Source organism: Columba livia, chromosome 6, assembly GCF_036013475.1.
Source record: "Columba livia isolate bColLiv1 breed racing homer chromosome 6, bColLiv1.pat.W.v2, whole genome shotgun sequence".
NCBI lineage: Eukaryota > Metazoa > Chordata > Aves > Columbiformes > Columbidae > Columba > Columba livia.
This window is the reverse complement of record NC_088607.1, coordinates 34,711,527-34,726,901: the sequence shown is the minus strand read 5'-3', so window position 1 is coordinate 34,726,901 and position 15,375 is coordinate 34,711,527. Positions and strand designations below refer to the sequence as shown.

At 38.3% G+C, this 15,375-nt stretch overlaps 1 protein-coding gene and 1 non-coding gene across 13 annotated transcripts in view; both read right to left on the bottom strand.

Moving 5' to 3' along the window:
* Positions 1–15,375, bottom strand: part of CCAR1 (cell division cycle and apoptosis regulator 1) — a 28,930-nt gene that overhangs the window by 9,126 nt on the left and 4,429 nt on the right. For 4 of the 12 annotated variants that reach the window (XM_065067954.1, XM_065067959.1, XM_065067956.1 and 1 more), the window contains exons 3-16: positions 12,028–12,200; positions 11,391–11,435; positions 10,692–10,724; positions 9,557–9,750; positions 8,901–9,015; positions 8,625–8,817; positions 7,405–7,537; positions 6,927–7,088; positions 6,264–6,489; positions 4,809–4,922; positions 3,747–3,913; positions 2,824–3,034; positions 1,934–2,017; positions 1,097–1,282 (exon numbers count right to left, since the gene is read on the bottom strand). In XM_065067954.1, coding sequence (XP_064924026.1) covers positions 1,097–1,282; positions 1,934–2,017; positions 2,824–3,034; positions 3,747–3,913; positions 4,809–4,922; positions 6,264–6,489; positions 6,927–7,088; positions 7,405–7,537; positions 8,625–8,817; positions 8,901–9,015; positions 9,557–9,750; positions 10,692–10,724; positions 11,391–11,435; positions 12,028–12,200 — 2,036 coding nt within the window. The remainder of the gene's footprint in view (positions 1–1,096; positions 1,283–1,933; positions 2,018–2,823; positions 3,035–3,746; positions 3,914–4,808; positions 4,923–6,263; positions 6,490–6,926; positions 7,089–7,404; positions 7,538–8,624; positions 8,818–8,900; positions 9,016–9,556; positions 9,751–10,691; positions 10,725–11,390; positions 11,436–12,027; positions 12,201–15,375) is intronic. The other 8 variants (XM_065067955.1, XM_065067961.1, XM_065067957.1 and 5 more) reach the window with 2 other exon arrangements.
* On the bottom strand, positions 4,065–4,128 carry LOC135579853 (small nucleolar RNA SNORD98). Its single transcript, XR_010473671.1, has one exon. It is a non-coding gene; the product is annotated as a small nucleolar RNA SNORD98 (small nucleolar RNA).

Here is a 15,375-nt window from a genome sequence, read left to right as displayed (position 1 = left end):
CCAAAGATACCCAGCACAGCTCTAACAATTACCAGGTGACAATTTACTCAGCTCTTTGGATTATGGGAAACGCAATCATTATACATACAACAGGTTAAAAAAGGTAAAATACTAAGCAGCTTACTAATTGCCAAGAGAGAAATATTCAAGTCTTAGGAGTATAGAAAACAGTAATGGCAGAGCTTATGCTTTTTAAAAAAAGCATAATCAAAGCTCCTTCCCCAAACTTTAAAGAAAGCTGTAGCAAGAAACCCCAAGATAGCTGAAATCCATCCAAGCTGTGGGAGAAGGCAGTAGCTGGCCTTTGCTCCCTCAACAGGTTTCACAGGTACATAACATTTCCAACTGACCCATATTGGTTAGCAGGCAATACACAAAAGGCAGGTTTTGAAGCAACTATCACAGAATACACCCTCTAGACATTTATGCTCCTTTTCTGTGGTTAAGCTTTGGCCTTTACTGCCCAGAACTTGTTTATCCTTGTGAAATAGCAAAACAGACTAAGTAGCACTAAAATTACCCATGCCAAAACTGAGAAACTTCAACACACAGGAAGTTTAGCCAAAAGCAAAAATTAAAGCTTCACAATAAGGCAAAACAAACCTAAGCAAACCATCAGCCAGATGAAGACACTGGACTGTTTCTGTCCTCACCCCTATTTGCACAATAACTCCCTGAGGTTTATATACCAGTAAAAGTCAATACAACTAAGCAGATGCTTTTCCTGTAGGTTTAACAAGTTAAGATCTTGTTGTGTTCACCTGTTCTCACACATAGTTTTTCTGGGGAGTTTGGGATTTCTTTTTCCTTACGTTTAAGGTCTGACATTAATTCAGATGTCCTGAGTGCAGCTGTACATTTGAGCTGACTTTGCTGATATGAAGAAATTAAAACTTGCCAAGATTCCATTCCAAGTCAGCAGCTCAGGTTACAGCAAGAGTTCTCAGTACAGTAATCCGAGAACTACAAAATCCAAGCACAAGTAGGCATATTCCTGTACTTTGTATACTTACATATATATTTATTTATACAAACTTACATATAAATAATACATAAAATATGTATAAAGACAAACCAAATACGTCCAAAGCCTAACCTCTTTATCATCTTCAGATTTCCTATCCTCCTCCTCTTCCTCTTCTTTCTCAGACTTCTCTAGCTCCTTTTGCTCTTCTTTTTGTTCCTCTACTTTCAGCTGCTTTGTCAGTCGAGCTATCAACTGAGATTTCAGTCCTTTAGAGCTAAGAGTTCGACTTTCTAGTTCTTTGCGAAGGTCATTTACCTTGTTAAAAAGAAAAAAGCTCTGTAAGAGGTATCAACCAGTGACACTGCAAGACATGATTAGCAGGAAAGGTGAAGTAAAAACTAAGAGCACTGACAAGTCAACTGTATCTTTAAAATCTGTACTGAAAAACACTAATATTTACTGATAGAAAACATATCACATTTAAAGTTCTGTTCTCAAAGAACCCCTTTATGAGGGACTTTTCAGAGGGGCAGGGAAAGTATTATACTATAGTAAAATAGTTTATTACTATTAATCCTTTTGAAGAAACTTATTACAAGTCCTGACATAGTTTTAAAAGGCAATTATAGTACAAAAACTTAATAATAAAGTATTTTAGACCCCACAATTTTTAACACAAGTAGATTACTCTAGAATTTTCATTTCCCAGTTCACGTACTATATGAAATACAGTTTAATTGTACAAAGTTCAGAATACTTGCAATTCGCTATATTCACTTAGTAAAATCAGGAGCCACACTTGCATACAGTGATATCACATCTAATACCTATAAAATCCACAAGAAAGATAAAACACTACTGAAGGTTTTTTTTTCTCAGTTAAGGGAATATACAGCTATATTTTGAGTCATGCCTTAAAAATGAAAACATACAACAGAACCAAATTTTAAGAAAATTACTAGTTACCTTCATTGTTTTTGGATCCAGTTTAGACCAATGCGTAGGTGTAGATATCTCTTTCGCTTCCCCATCATCCTTTTCCTCTTCATCCTGACAAATTAAATTTAGAAATTATCATTCAGAAAGCCTGAAAGCCTTTCAGTTATTTTTTAAATTCTGTTGCTGATCTGTGCAAGGTCACAACTGTTTCAGATAGTCTTCTCCTAAAGTTATTATTTAGACAAGTTCACACACACATTCTACCACTTCGTAAATGATCACAGTGCCACTCAGCCAATACAAGCCAGATCTGTGGAACACAAAAGGGTGATAAGAAACACCACAAAGAATATTGGGGTTACACAGACACTGCTGGTCTCCATTAACCACACAGTGTGTGATCTTCCCCCAGATTTTAAATCCCCAAAATTACTCTTTGTTCAGTCAGACCTTCCCTTATTCCAAGATGTTGATCAGCCACGTGGCCTGAAATTCAGATGTTTCAGACTAGTGTTTGTATAGTTTCAAATATCACAATTAGAACTGGCCACAAGAGAGAATTTAGAAATTTTAGAAAATGGCAAAATGTTTAAAGACAGCTATTCATAAACTGCATCTCACTCAACAACTGGTCCCAGATTCCAGCAACTACGTCTATGATAAAAAATTTTCTGCGCATCATAAGCACATTTTAATTCCATCTGCGATATCAGCATACACATTTAAAGTTAGTGAACTAGCTGAAATAAAAATAAAAACCAACATTCGCTACACTGCTGAAAGCTGGTTTACCAGTCATTGTTACCAGTTATGTTCCTCCTGTGTATGTATGTTGTGTAGTATGTGGTGTGCATTTTGTGCCTGTGTTCCTGTGCCTGTGAGAAGCAGAAATAGAAAAAGGGATTAGCGTTCAGTGCCTGTTCTCCATCAGCCTCCTTGCGTTCACCCTGAAGCTTCTCGACCAGCTGCTGCTTGTATCCTCGGGAGAGGGTTTCCCACTCTGAGCGGGTGGGAAGGCAATGCCAAACATCCGGGAAAAATAAAACCACTGTCTCCACATGAGCTGGAACTGTACGCCCCTTGTGGGTCTCCTCAGGGCGATGGTAGCGAATCTCTGCAAAACGGTACCTGTTGCAAGGGAAGAAGCATGTTGGAAAAAAAATTCTACAACACATTTTTAAAGAGCCTAGATCACTTGTAGCACATCAAGTAAAGAAACTTTGCTGCAAGACCTTGAGGTTTATCTAAAGAAAAAAATTATGGAAGCCATATTTTCTCTTTTGGAACGTTTGTAAAAAGGTATCACAACCGAATAAAGAAGAAAACCAACAACATTTTCTTATTTAACTTGTTGGTTAGCACACATAGGTTTAATACGCAAACAAAAGTTGCTGAAGCACTTTAAACGCAGCATACAATGAGCTTTCCTTGTATTAGTAAAACTGCAATGAGTGTTAACACAGGACAAAAACTCATCAAGAGAAAATATGGCTATATAATGAACGGCTATTTATTTGTAACAAAAGAACAATGAAATGAAGTTCTCTTGACGATCTTCTCCAGCTATGCACAAAATGAAAAATATTTTCAACACACATTCATTAAAAAAATTACAGCATAACATGTCAAAATAAATCCAGAATTTTTAATTAGTTCTTAATGCAGTATTCAGCACAGTTGGCACCAATCAAGCTTATTACAAAACAGAACACCCTTTGAGGAGTTTACCTGCACTACCAAGAGCAGCTGACAAAGATTTTCCATCTTTTTTGTTTTAAAAAACTTCTGGAAACAGACAAGTCTTTCTATAGCGTACTTTGCCTTGCAGTACAGTACTTACCATTGTGTGCACACACTTAAGTCAATCCCTGTAAGAGCCTTGCAACAACGAATAGCCGTCTTTATCAGCACGGAAGGGTCCTTTTCTGGATCAGGTCCATCCAGTGATGGGGACCAGTGTCCTCCAATAGCCATAGCTTCATCTTTGCCTTTCATACCCACTAAAAACTAGACAAAAAGAGTCTTCTGAATGTTCCCTTACTAGGGGTAAAGAGTCATTTTCCCAAAGCACAAAGAATATTTCACAGCACACAGACTGAAACCTGTGAGTAAACTGTCACATTATTTTGAAATCTGAAAATGAAAGTCAGTCAAGAAAGAGTTCAGTTATTTTCTTCCACAGAGGATTTCAGAAATGGAATAGGTTTAAAACATCATCACTCATTCTTGTTTGCAAGACTTTCCATCAGGTTTCTTTATTGGTATAGGCTTGTTCCTTTGCAATTAAAATTTTCTAACACAAATGACAAACAGATAACGATTTACATAGTGTCTTAACTCCCATACACATTTATAGACCTTCCTGCTTAAAAGTGATAAAGCAAAGCTACAAAACAGAAGACCACAAGAACATTACATTTATAAACTCAAGTACCCCTCCATGTGCTTTAAGATGATGGAGTTTAATTGCAAAAGAAGTCTGTGCTGTCCTGAAACACCATAGCACTTAGAGGCTGTTCAGTTTAACAACAGTTAAATTTTACTTAATACAATGGTAACTTAACTGTTTCTTCATTTGTATTCTCTTCATAGCTGAGCCCTTAAAAAAAAGGGTCTAAGTGCTTGTAAAAAAAGGCAAACAAAGTTAATTGTATAATTAATATAGATTTCTCCAAACATCTATTGTTTGAGTTTGATTAAGTTGAATAAAGCAGTAAATACGAAAGCAGTGAAGATGGAGGTCCTATAAACTGGAAAAAGAATGGACGTATAAACTAGGTCTTTTCAGAGGAAAAATGAAGCCATCACTTAGCTGCCTACAAACTCCTCCCTTATCAAGACATTTCAAAGCTCTATAACCAACCTTTATTGCCAAAAGTGTCTGGCACTGAAGCATATTTACCTTTACAAGTCTAGCAGGATGCTGAAATCCATCACGAAGCTCCTGGGGATCTTCAGCCAGAGCGCATGACTTGTGATAGAGATCTTCCATGCTAGGACTAGCCATCAGCATCACCTGTTGTGCAAGTCAGATCAGGCTTGTGAAGGTAAACAATGACCACAACTCACAAACACAGACATGCCAGTACTTTTTCCTTAATGTCACCAAAAAAATCACAAGGTAAAATAAAATGGTAGAACAGAGTGTTAAAGTGTCTGCCAAGGACCAATTTCCCTCCGTCTCAAATGGATGCTACGTGTGATCGTATTAAAAAAAAAGACAACCAAAAAAACAACCAAAAAACCAAACCACAAAATAAACTGAAAGCATACAAAAACCAACATGCTTTGCCCATTACCACTATCTGCCAAATACTCTATACCAAGAAGCACACTCAGTACATTTATAGTTTCAGTATATATATATATATATATATATATATATATATATATATATAGTTTCAGACTCCTTCCATTTTGTCACAATCACAAGAGAACTGACCAACACATTCACCTGCATCCTCACAGCATCCCGTTAGCCCAGCCAAATCTAACAAGGTTGCTTTACATCCTGAACAGGTTAATATTATGAAACAGGATACAATTCCTCAGTTACTGAATATATTTTGAAGCTCAACATTCTGAAAGAGAACTCTTGCTCTGCATCAACAGACTGAAAAAAACAGCCTGTCTGATAACTGAGCCAAGGCTTCACAGTTTTTATACGTGGAAGACATGCAAAGTTAAGTCTTTCAGAAATACGGGGGTTAAATGCAGTTTTATTTCTAAACCTGTCTTTAAACACTTCTATTAATCAAACACATTGACCTTGAAATTTCAACCTATTTTAATGACAGAGCTTTCAAACGGAACAGGTTTTAGGAAGATGTTTTGATACCGAGGTCTTTTATACATCATTACAACCCTTGATGCAGCATTTTTTGGCAGTCAGATAATCCCAATATGTTCAATTTACTTCAACAAAATAATATTGATATGAAAGAAAAGAAATATTGCTAAACAGAAGAGCACAAACTGCACAGAAAGGACACTTGAAGTGGGGGAAAAAAAAGAGGGCTCCATTAACTATCCAGAATGAATTGCCGAAGAAATACATTCAGAGACCTTGCAGGAGCTGGCCGCCTTTCCTATAACCACATTAGTGCAGCCAGGCGCAGAGAATGGAAGAGACCTCAGTAAAAACAAGATTTAGGACGGCTATGATAACAGAAAATCAAACTGAATCTCAGTCATGATTCTTCAGGCTCCACATAGCTCTTTTCAGTAAAGTTTAAAATGCTGGATTTTGCTCAAATCACTGTACCATTTTTTCAGTTCGGTTATACTCATTTTTTCACCCTACTGGTTAAAAAAAAAATTGAAAAGAATCATCATAATACTGGAAACCCGTACAAACCTTTGCACTGTATAGATGATCAGCATCAGGTGGATCAAGGACAGCAGCGTTTTTATCTATAGGATCCACTTCTCTATGCATTACGTAGAAATTACAGTAGTTTCCCAGCTGAAATGGTCTAGACATAGGAAAAGCATCCACCCATGTGAACTGAGCATCAAAGAAATCGCTTGGGATATACAAGTTCTGGTAACGTCTCCTCAGCTCCATCATATCACAGCTACGGCTGAAATAAACAACATTATTTGAAAGATACAGCAATAAAAGTACCATTAATAAAGCACATAATTAAAAGGTATATTAATTGGAAATACAACCACTGTATACTTAATATTATACATATAAAATTTAAAGAGCAATATATACAAATTAAGGTGTCATAGACTGAAGTTAGAGTGACTAATAAACACTCTTCCAATTCAGGTGTCTGCGTATTAGGGACTATTTATTAAACAGGATTATAAAGGTATTTTGCAATAGCATTCAACACCAACAAAGAACCTAGAAAAAGTTTATCATACAAGGTTCTCGGTCATATTTGATCTTCCTTCAAAGTTAAGATCATCATTTAACACTCACTGCACATATGCTGGCACAGCTCACAGTAATCTGTGCCCACAATTGAAGTGAGATGTAGGCAAACATCTGGCACTATAAACATACCAGTCCAACGAAAACTTAGAAAACTGAACCGTGTAACGAGGAACAACGCGCCGTGGTCTTCGGGGTGACCTCTCCCTCTCTCGTCTAGGTGATCTCTCTCTGGAGCGTTTTCTCTGGGGTGATCTTTCCCGGGACCTTCGTCTCTCTCGTTCTCTTTCACGACTTAAAAAAAAAAAACACAAAACGCATACAAGACACACATATTTTTGCATGGTGGCAACACAAAATGGTTTCTAGCACAACAAAAGCTAGAGATGTCCAAGATGATTCACAAAAAGGAGAGAAGTTCCTCACACTGTTTCTTTACAAGAGACACTGATTGTGCAATTCATTTCAGACAGACAAGAACTCTTCGCTAACATCTAACAGTAAAGCCACTTGTGTGTATCACTGACTCCCTGTGGAGCAAGAAGCTCAGCTGTTTGAAGACAAATCTTTACAGAATGCTTTTATTATAGTCTAGTCCTCCACAACACACCTCCTGTCATCTTTTCGGTTTGGCATGGGGTCTCCTCCTCTGTCATTCCTCCCAGAAAACCTGGAGGGTGGGTCTAATCTTCGAGCTGGTTGAGGCTGTGAAACTAGACGAACAGGGGGCTGTAACAAACCACCTGAAACAAAAATTTAGAAGATCAATACACAGTCAGGCACAACTACACTTCACAAACATTGCTGCTTCACAGTTGTTCCACTTGTGTACATTTTCTAAACTAACTCTAGAGTCAAATATATATATTTATTAAAAACATCCACCCAAGAAACTCAAGAGTCCTATGGTTTTTCTCACTGATGCAAACTGAAAATATATTAAGTGAAATTAGTTTAAAAGCACCTTAAGATGCAATCTAATATCATCTAAGCACACAGAAGCTATTGCAGTCTATACCTAGCCCTTACCTTGCAAAAGTTATTTAAGATAGATACACTAACTACTCACTGAATTAAAGAAAACCTAAAACTTTTTTTTGAGGTTACTTATTAATACATAAAAACAATTAGATTCCTGAGAAATTATCTTTAAATCAATTCATTATACTGCTGCATCAATTCCCCAGGATTTACTTTCGCTACCTCAAGACATTTAACCAACTGATGGTAAATGGAGCAAACATTGCTAAATGCTAATGAACAACTAGGACTAATTAGAGTGTTATATGCAGAACTGTTTTGGATAAATGCTTAGGTGATAGGTTCAAATCCTTTCCCCTTGCTTTTACTGTGGGTAAGACAAGTCTTAATTTTATCTTATTATATTATCAATTCTGTTACTGATTTTTCAGCCCCTCAAAGTTCAAGTGACCCCACAACAATCTTTGTTTTAGATGTGCCATGCTCCGCAGTGTTTCTCTCAAATGACAACTTGAGTAACTGAAATAAAACACAAATATATAAATAGTTTTAACTCTACAACTTTGTGAAACCTGATCTTGTTGAACACTCCAGAAGATGCTAAAGACCTACACTGCCAATAATAGTTTCAACTCCCCAACCTGTTTGTGAAAAGTGTCAGAATAAAAACTACATTGAATCTGCTTTCAGATTATGAAATCTTAATATGAACAGAAGTCCATGGGGACTTTTTGAACTAAGGTCCTTTCCATATTATTTCAACTCTTACTTCAGTCTTCTGACTAACAACAACAACAACAAAATAGCAATCACACCCTAAGCACCAGAAGGACTACAAAGAAGGAGCACCTTTCTGCTGCGGCTGCTGCAGCAGCGGCTGAGGCTGCGTCTGAAGCAAAGGTGTGATGGAAGCTGCCGATATCTGCGCCTGCAGCAGGGACTGTGGCTGTGGCTGCGCCTGAACGCCGAACGCAGCCTGCTGCCCCATGGGCTGGAGAACTGCCGGGGGTGTCTTCAGCAGTGGCTGAGCTTGCGCCTGGTTCTGACAGCAGGAGACATAAGGAGTTGTGAGCAAGCACGAACCAGTAGCAGTCAGTGCAAGGTACGCTGGATAACCCCACATACCTGGTTTGGAAGTGTCTGGATCCTCTGTGCATTCCATTTGAATGGCATATTAGGATTGTAAGTAGCTTCTACCAAAACTCTGTCACCCACTTGAGGTGTCTTTCCTTTAACAGCGCTGCAAACGTTACAGAAAATGTCTCGTTAGTCTTATTCAGCTAGTTGTACATTTGCAAGTTACATTTAAAGTTCAGAGAAAGTCGATAAAGTTCATTTAAAAAATGCTTATAGGAACACCATCTACCCCCAAATTCAGTGAAGGTGCTATCTGCTTCAGCTTGGAGTATGCACAAGAACTTAATTCCTGTCTCTGTTCCAAAATCAGAAGGTCCCTGAACAGTACTGAGTTAAGATAGGCAGACATAAGTTATATGCATTTAATCATCCACAAATTCTGCATTTTCATATTATAAGCAGCTTAATACCTTCTGAGTCTCCCAGCTTTGGGCTTTGCATTAAGAAAACTCAAAAATCCACATAAGCAAACTTAGATCTAGTGTCTATTAACTTATTTGACCATCTGACATCATGTTGACAGAAAAAACATACTAACTGCAGGAACTATCAATGGAGTGACAGAATTAGAATGTAATAACCTAAACTTTTTATTTAGTGAGGGCGTCACAGAGCACATCTGCAGGCAAGTATTTACATCTTACCTAAGTTGAAAGAAGACATCTTCATCCACAAAACCAAATGTGTCGTGTAGCTTAGTAACCACACCAGTGAAGACCCGCTGCTTTTGAGGCTGGGTTTGCTGTTGACTTGATCGGGGTGCCGGATAAGAAACAGTTATCTGGGCTGCCGGCTGAGGAGTAGACAGGCTAAGACTGGTAGGTAGCGCAACAGCTGGCTGTAAGCAAAATAAAGCAAACTATCAATCTGGCATACCTACAAGGAGCAGTTCCTTTACTCATGTAGCTTAAAATGTCTCTAAAGTGATTATTCTGAAAGAAGATTTTCAGAACATGGAAGTTGCTTTTTGGTTTTGTGGGTTGTTTTTGTTTGTTTGTTACTTCTTTCCTACTTTTAATGAATACTGTCTTTGTTTATCCTTTTATTTTAAAAAGTCAACTTCCCCATAATACACACATTGTCTAGGAAAAAAAAAAACAAAGATTGTGTTACAAAGGGGGTCTGAAGAGGAGACAACTTCCTAACTTTGCTGGGAATACACAGCTAAAGGTTATTCTCCATTTATAACCCAACTGGAGTGCTGGAAATCAGTAAAGGTTGAGGCCACCATGAACCCTTCCTTAACACAACAGTTCATGTGCTTGCCTTCTTACAAAAGCGGAACACAGTAAGATAATGAAATCAAGTAACCTATTTTTACCTTTTCTTTTAAAGCGAGTTTAAAAGGTTAAGTGAAATCATACCTAGAAAAACTTAAGTGTGTGTTAAACGGCTGCATGTTTTAAATCTGTCAAGCTCAGCAGCGTGCTTTTTAAACTTCTCTATACACATACTGCAATATTGTTAGCACGGAAAGTTAAATTCCTGTTCAAAGTTTGTTATTGCAAATCAGGTGAACACCTGAAGTTCAAGTGCCAAAAAAAATCAGAATGTAATCAAAACAAATATCCCCTTCAAGATTAAGGAAAAGTGGTTGCCATTAATTTTTGAAACCAAGGCTACGCATATTTTAACATCTGGATAAAATAAACCTGTACTACTAATATGTCCATACATATTAGTTCATTTTACAGATTAAAGTACCCAAGATGCCACAAATTTGCACTCTTGCATTATCTGTGTTTGGGGATGAAGACCAAACAATAAAACCAAACTAACCTGAGTTAAAAGGGTCTGCTGAGGTTGCTGCAACTTAAAATAAATAAAGTTATAAATTAATTTTATTTGCTTAAGGAAATTGTACAATTTTACCTCCTCTTCACAAGTAAGAGATTTTGCTTAATCTGAGTCAACTAGTAGTCCTTTGGGGTTTGGTCATTTCAGCAGTTTGTATATGCATAAACCTGTGCTCATGTGGTTCATTTTAAATTGTATAATCCATGTTTATTCAGTAAGCAGAAATGCTGGGGTTTTTGTAACTGAAAGTTAATAGCAATACCAAAACAAGTTTGGGCAGCTGGAGAAGGTTAGGCCTGTCATTTCCATGTCCTTTTATTCTTTTTCAAAATCCTGGTAGGTTCAAAGACCACAAAAACATTTAAAAGGGAACTTTTTTTGGACAGCGTCTTTCCAGCAGTTAACATACACAGCTCTGTTTAGAGCAAAGTTTAGCAGGAATCATGTACACATGGAACAGTACATATTTCTAAATCTATTTTTTCCATGAAGGTAGGCAGGCTTTCATTCTGGATACGTCTTTCCAAGTTTATGAAGTTCAAGCTCTCGCTACAAAAAGTATTATTTCATTTCTTTAACAACTTCCCACACAAGGATGATTTCAAAGACAAATCCTACAAGACACACAACCAACATTATTTTTAAGTTAATAGTGATGTACACAGTAAGAATCAGACAAACCTGTTGCTGTACACTATAGAGAGTCTGCTGAGGTTGTGAATATTGCTGAAACAGATAAAAGCAAAATATTTCATAAACAGGAAGTATTATTACCTCAATAATACCAAATACAAGATATCTGCTAAGCAAGTTTTAGACAGAAATGATTCACATTTAACAATTCTAATACAAAACATAACTAGTAGTTTCAACATATATTACTTTCATAACGAATATTCTTAGCCTTTAGAGTGAACTCTGATGTACTCTTGCTAGCTAAAATCAGCAATTTTTGTTAGGCCTGACGCTTCTACAGTAGCTAGGGTACAGTATGAAATTGTACAAAAATGCCATTAAGGACACACATAGTGATGGAAGACACTTGAGATTCTCAGCTTAGCTGCGGTAAAACTGCTTTTCCCAGGAGGCTTTCCACCGCCAATAGTCAGCCCCTCCGTAGCCAAAATTCCCACCTTCACGGATTAATAGAACTATCGACAGCTGCAGGCCTAAAATCCCACTGTTTTTAAATAGGTTTGTACTGCAACCTCCACCATTTCCCATTCTGCATTTCTCTTGGATACTTCAGCTTTGCAAAGCCACCGTTTCACATTCTTAAAGGTCCTACAGTGGACAGCAACCGTTCCTTTTCCTTTACCTGCTGTAAGGCAGCGGCCGCAGCAGCAGCTTGCTGCTGTAAGGCAGCCGACTGCGAGAGCTGGTAGTTGGTGGGTGTCTGTGTGGTGAGGCCAGCGGCTGCCAGCGCCGTCTGCTGCGTGTAGATCGTGGGAGACGCTCCCAGCAGCGACGGCTGCTGCACACCGAGAGCAGCTGGAAAGAAAAAACACAATAAGCACTACAAACAACTTGAAGCGGCTGGGGTTTCTGAGAGTTACACTAGACACAGCATGTGATGCTGCACTCCTGAGACAAGCTCATGCAGTAGACAAATCAAATGCAAAATTCAACATAAATTCAAGATAAAGGATCACACCTTGCTACCTTCTCTTCTAAATTTATTTACAAATTGTACGCCACAGGAGAGGCACAGAGACGACTTCGTTTCCTTCCCTCAAACTGCTCATGATTTTATAGCTCTAGTAGCTGTCATCCCCGTCCACACCCACCCCCAACACATTCACACGCTACATCCTTTGTGGAACATATTTCAGGTTTTGGATGAGCCAGATGAAAACTGTTGCTCTGTTCTGTAAATTAATTAATACATTTCATTCTCTCTGAGGACAAGATAAATCTTTACTGTAATAGCAGCTATGAAACAGAGGCTTATGGAACATGCCCACTGAAAATGCACAAGGCTTCACTTCACTCAGTACTGTCTTTGTCCCCAGGTGAGCTGGATTTTGTAGATGTGGGGGCTGGTAGAGAAGGAACAGCCTCCTAACAACAGGGAGTTTAATCCATCCTCACGTATAAGGGGACCAAGTCAAGCTCTCTCCACCTCTTACTAGGAAAGGTTTGTGCTGCCCAGACTCAAACTGCCTAGAAGGAAAAATTAGCTTATTTTATTGTCATATCAGCTTTTACTTCACTGCAGAAGATGACACAAAACACGAGGAGCAGCTATCCATATGCTATGCTTCTTATGTATGAGATATTTCCAAATGAGGTATGCTTAAGCCTTATAGATGGAACTTTTAGGGACAAAAAGCCCTGCATAATGCAAATCTGAGTGAAAAACTGCTCTCTCTTTAGCAGGAGTTCTTTTGTTGTTTTGTTTTTTTAAAGTTATCTGCACCTGCATGATCGAATACCACTTCATCAAGCTATCAGTCTAGTCCACATGTTTAAATAAAGCCAAAGAGAAACATCTGCCAGCAAAAACAGGTCAGTCAGCCACCTTCAGAACTGAAGAACATCCAAACTGAACACGGTTCCTTTCTCTTCCAAATCTGTTAGACGCACAATGAAATGAAATGAAATGAACAGATTACAGTGTCCCTCCTGCAGAGTTTGTGCTCCGCACCTCTCTTATTGATCCAAAATGAAGTTGTCATTCCTGACCCAGGGATGAAGTAAGAGACTGCTCGTAGTTGGAGATCATCACACAAAAACGCTGTAACCAGCTCAACAGATCCTGACTGAGGTAATTCCTGCTATCACGCTGTTCTTTCCAGCAAAGTACAATCTTCAGAAAACAACTTAATGGCACTGGTCATCTTGCAAATTTAGAAGGAAACATTAAACAGTGAAATCAAGCAACCTATAGTACAGCAAAACCACAGTATTTCCAGTATTATGTGACTTTTAAAAATTGCCAAATTCAGGTTTATTTAGAAGCCAAGCAGTTAAAATCCAAGGCTTCTACTGTAACAGGCCATATGTTCTCCTGATCTTCTTACCTCTTGTCTCTCCATCAGCTCCAATCTGAACGTGGATTTTTGACCATGCAGAAGCATGCAATCATCTGGAACCTCAAATAACAGACCTTTACAACTAATGAAAATGCTTTGCTGCTGCATCCTGGGACAACTTCAGCTCTTCTTGGCTGCACTGCTTTGCTGACTCACAAAAGTCAAATAACCAATGCAATAATGTTTCTCCTCTTATTTCCACATGCTGATCAGAAATTCCTAGTAGGGTATAAACTCCCTTCATGCTGTTACTGTTAAATCTGTTTGACTACACTTGCTATTGTCATTCAGCCTGATGTTCTATTCTAACGTTGTACCAACACAGGGGATGGAGCTGGGAAGTGCCATCAAACAAGTTTCACAAGTCGCTTCCTACTTTTTGTACCAAAGATACTCACAAAAATATTAACACGCTTGCCGCCAAAACCAGATCTTGAGGTTATTCCGCTCTTTAGCTTCCACTATGACAATTTCCCTGCCAGTATAACCCACGATTATCTCAAACAATTCCCAGCCCACCCTAAGACTCTTATTTTGTCCATTAAAAAAAGGTTTTTTGCCACCTCTACCACCACTGTATGAGCATTTAATATTAACCGGGTATCACATCATACACAACACTGCAGATCAACTTCCTAACAAAGTACAAGGACAAAAGACCACTGAGATCCCCTTGCAGGCTAACACCTGCAGTAACACGTTTTTCAAATCTGTATCTTGTTTCTACTGATTTGCCCTGAAGTATTTCAGGAGTTTAATTTGACTACCTTTCATGTATGTATTCATCTCAGTCAAACAGGCTCAGATTAAACAGGCAACTGCATCTGCATTACTACTGAAAAAAAAATAATCACACAGAAAAACAAGAGACAGAGAATGAATCACAGACTGAGCGGAATTGACATCTGACTGCCGTATTATTATTACTGGCAACAAGCATCTGCAGTGACAAACAACAGCTTTTCAGGATTTGTAATTATCTCCCTAAGCAGAGTCATGGCAATGCCTTCCTTCAAACGCAGCCTAAACAGCTTCCACTCGCATCGAATACTGCATGGCACGTCCATCTGAAAGGGGCTGGGTAGAAACTGAAGTCCTAGGCTGCAGCTCAAGCATCTTTCTAGGTAACAGAAACGTCTGTTGTAGCAAACAAAAAGACAGTATTTCGTATTCTGTCTTGCTGCTTCTAAACTCCAGAGAACCTTTAAGATCAGGGAAATGTCTTCAAAGTATATAGCTACATACACCTCATTGGTAAGTGATGCAGATTTATTCGGATTACAGTAAAGGTGCACCCTATCCATGGCTTTGGACACTTTTCACAGTTGTCAGAATTTTTGGGTTTGGGTCCTCGGGTTTAAGTTTCTTCAAGCTTAACACGCTTGCAATATAAATTCCATAGAAGCTACTCCAAAAATAATTCCTTTTAATAGGCACACAATAGAAACTAGGCTGAGGGTATTTATCACAGCAAGCCAGCAAACTGTGCGTCAGCTACTATTTCTTTGTGGCTTCGAGATCCACCTACATGCTCGGCCTATTCTCACAGATTTTCTTTAGACACCTCACAGGGTCCACCAGCAATAACAAGATACTGAACTTCAGGCACTTTTGCTTTCATCAGGTGTATT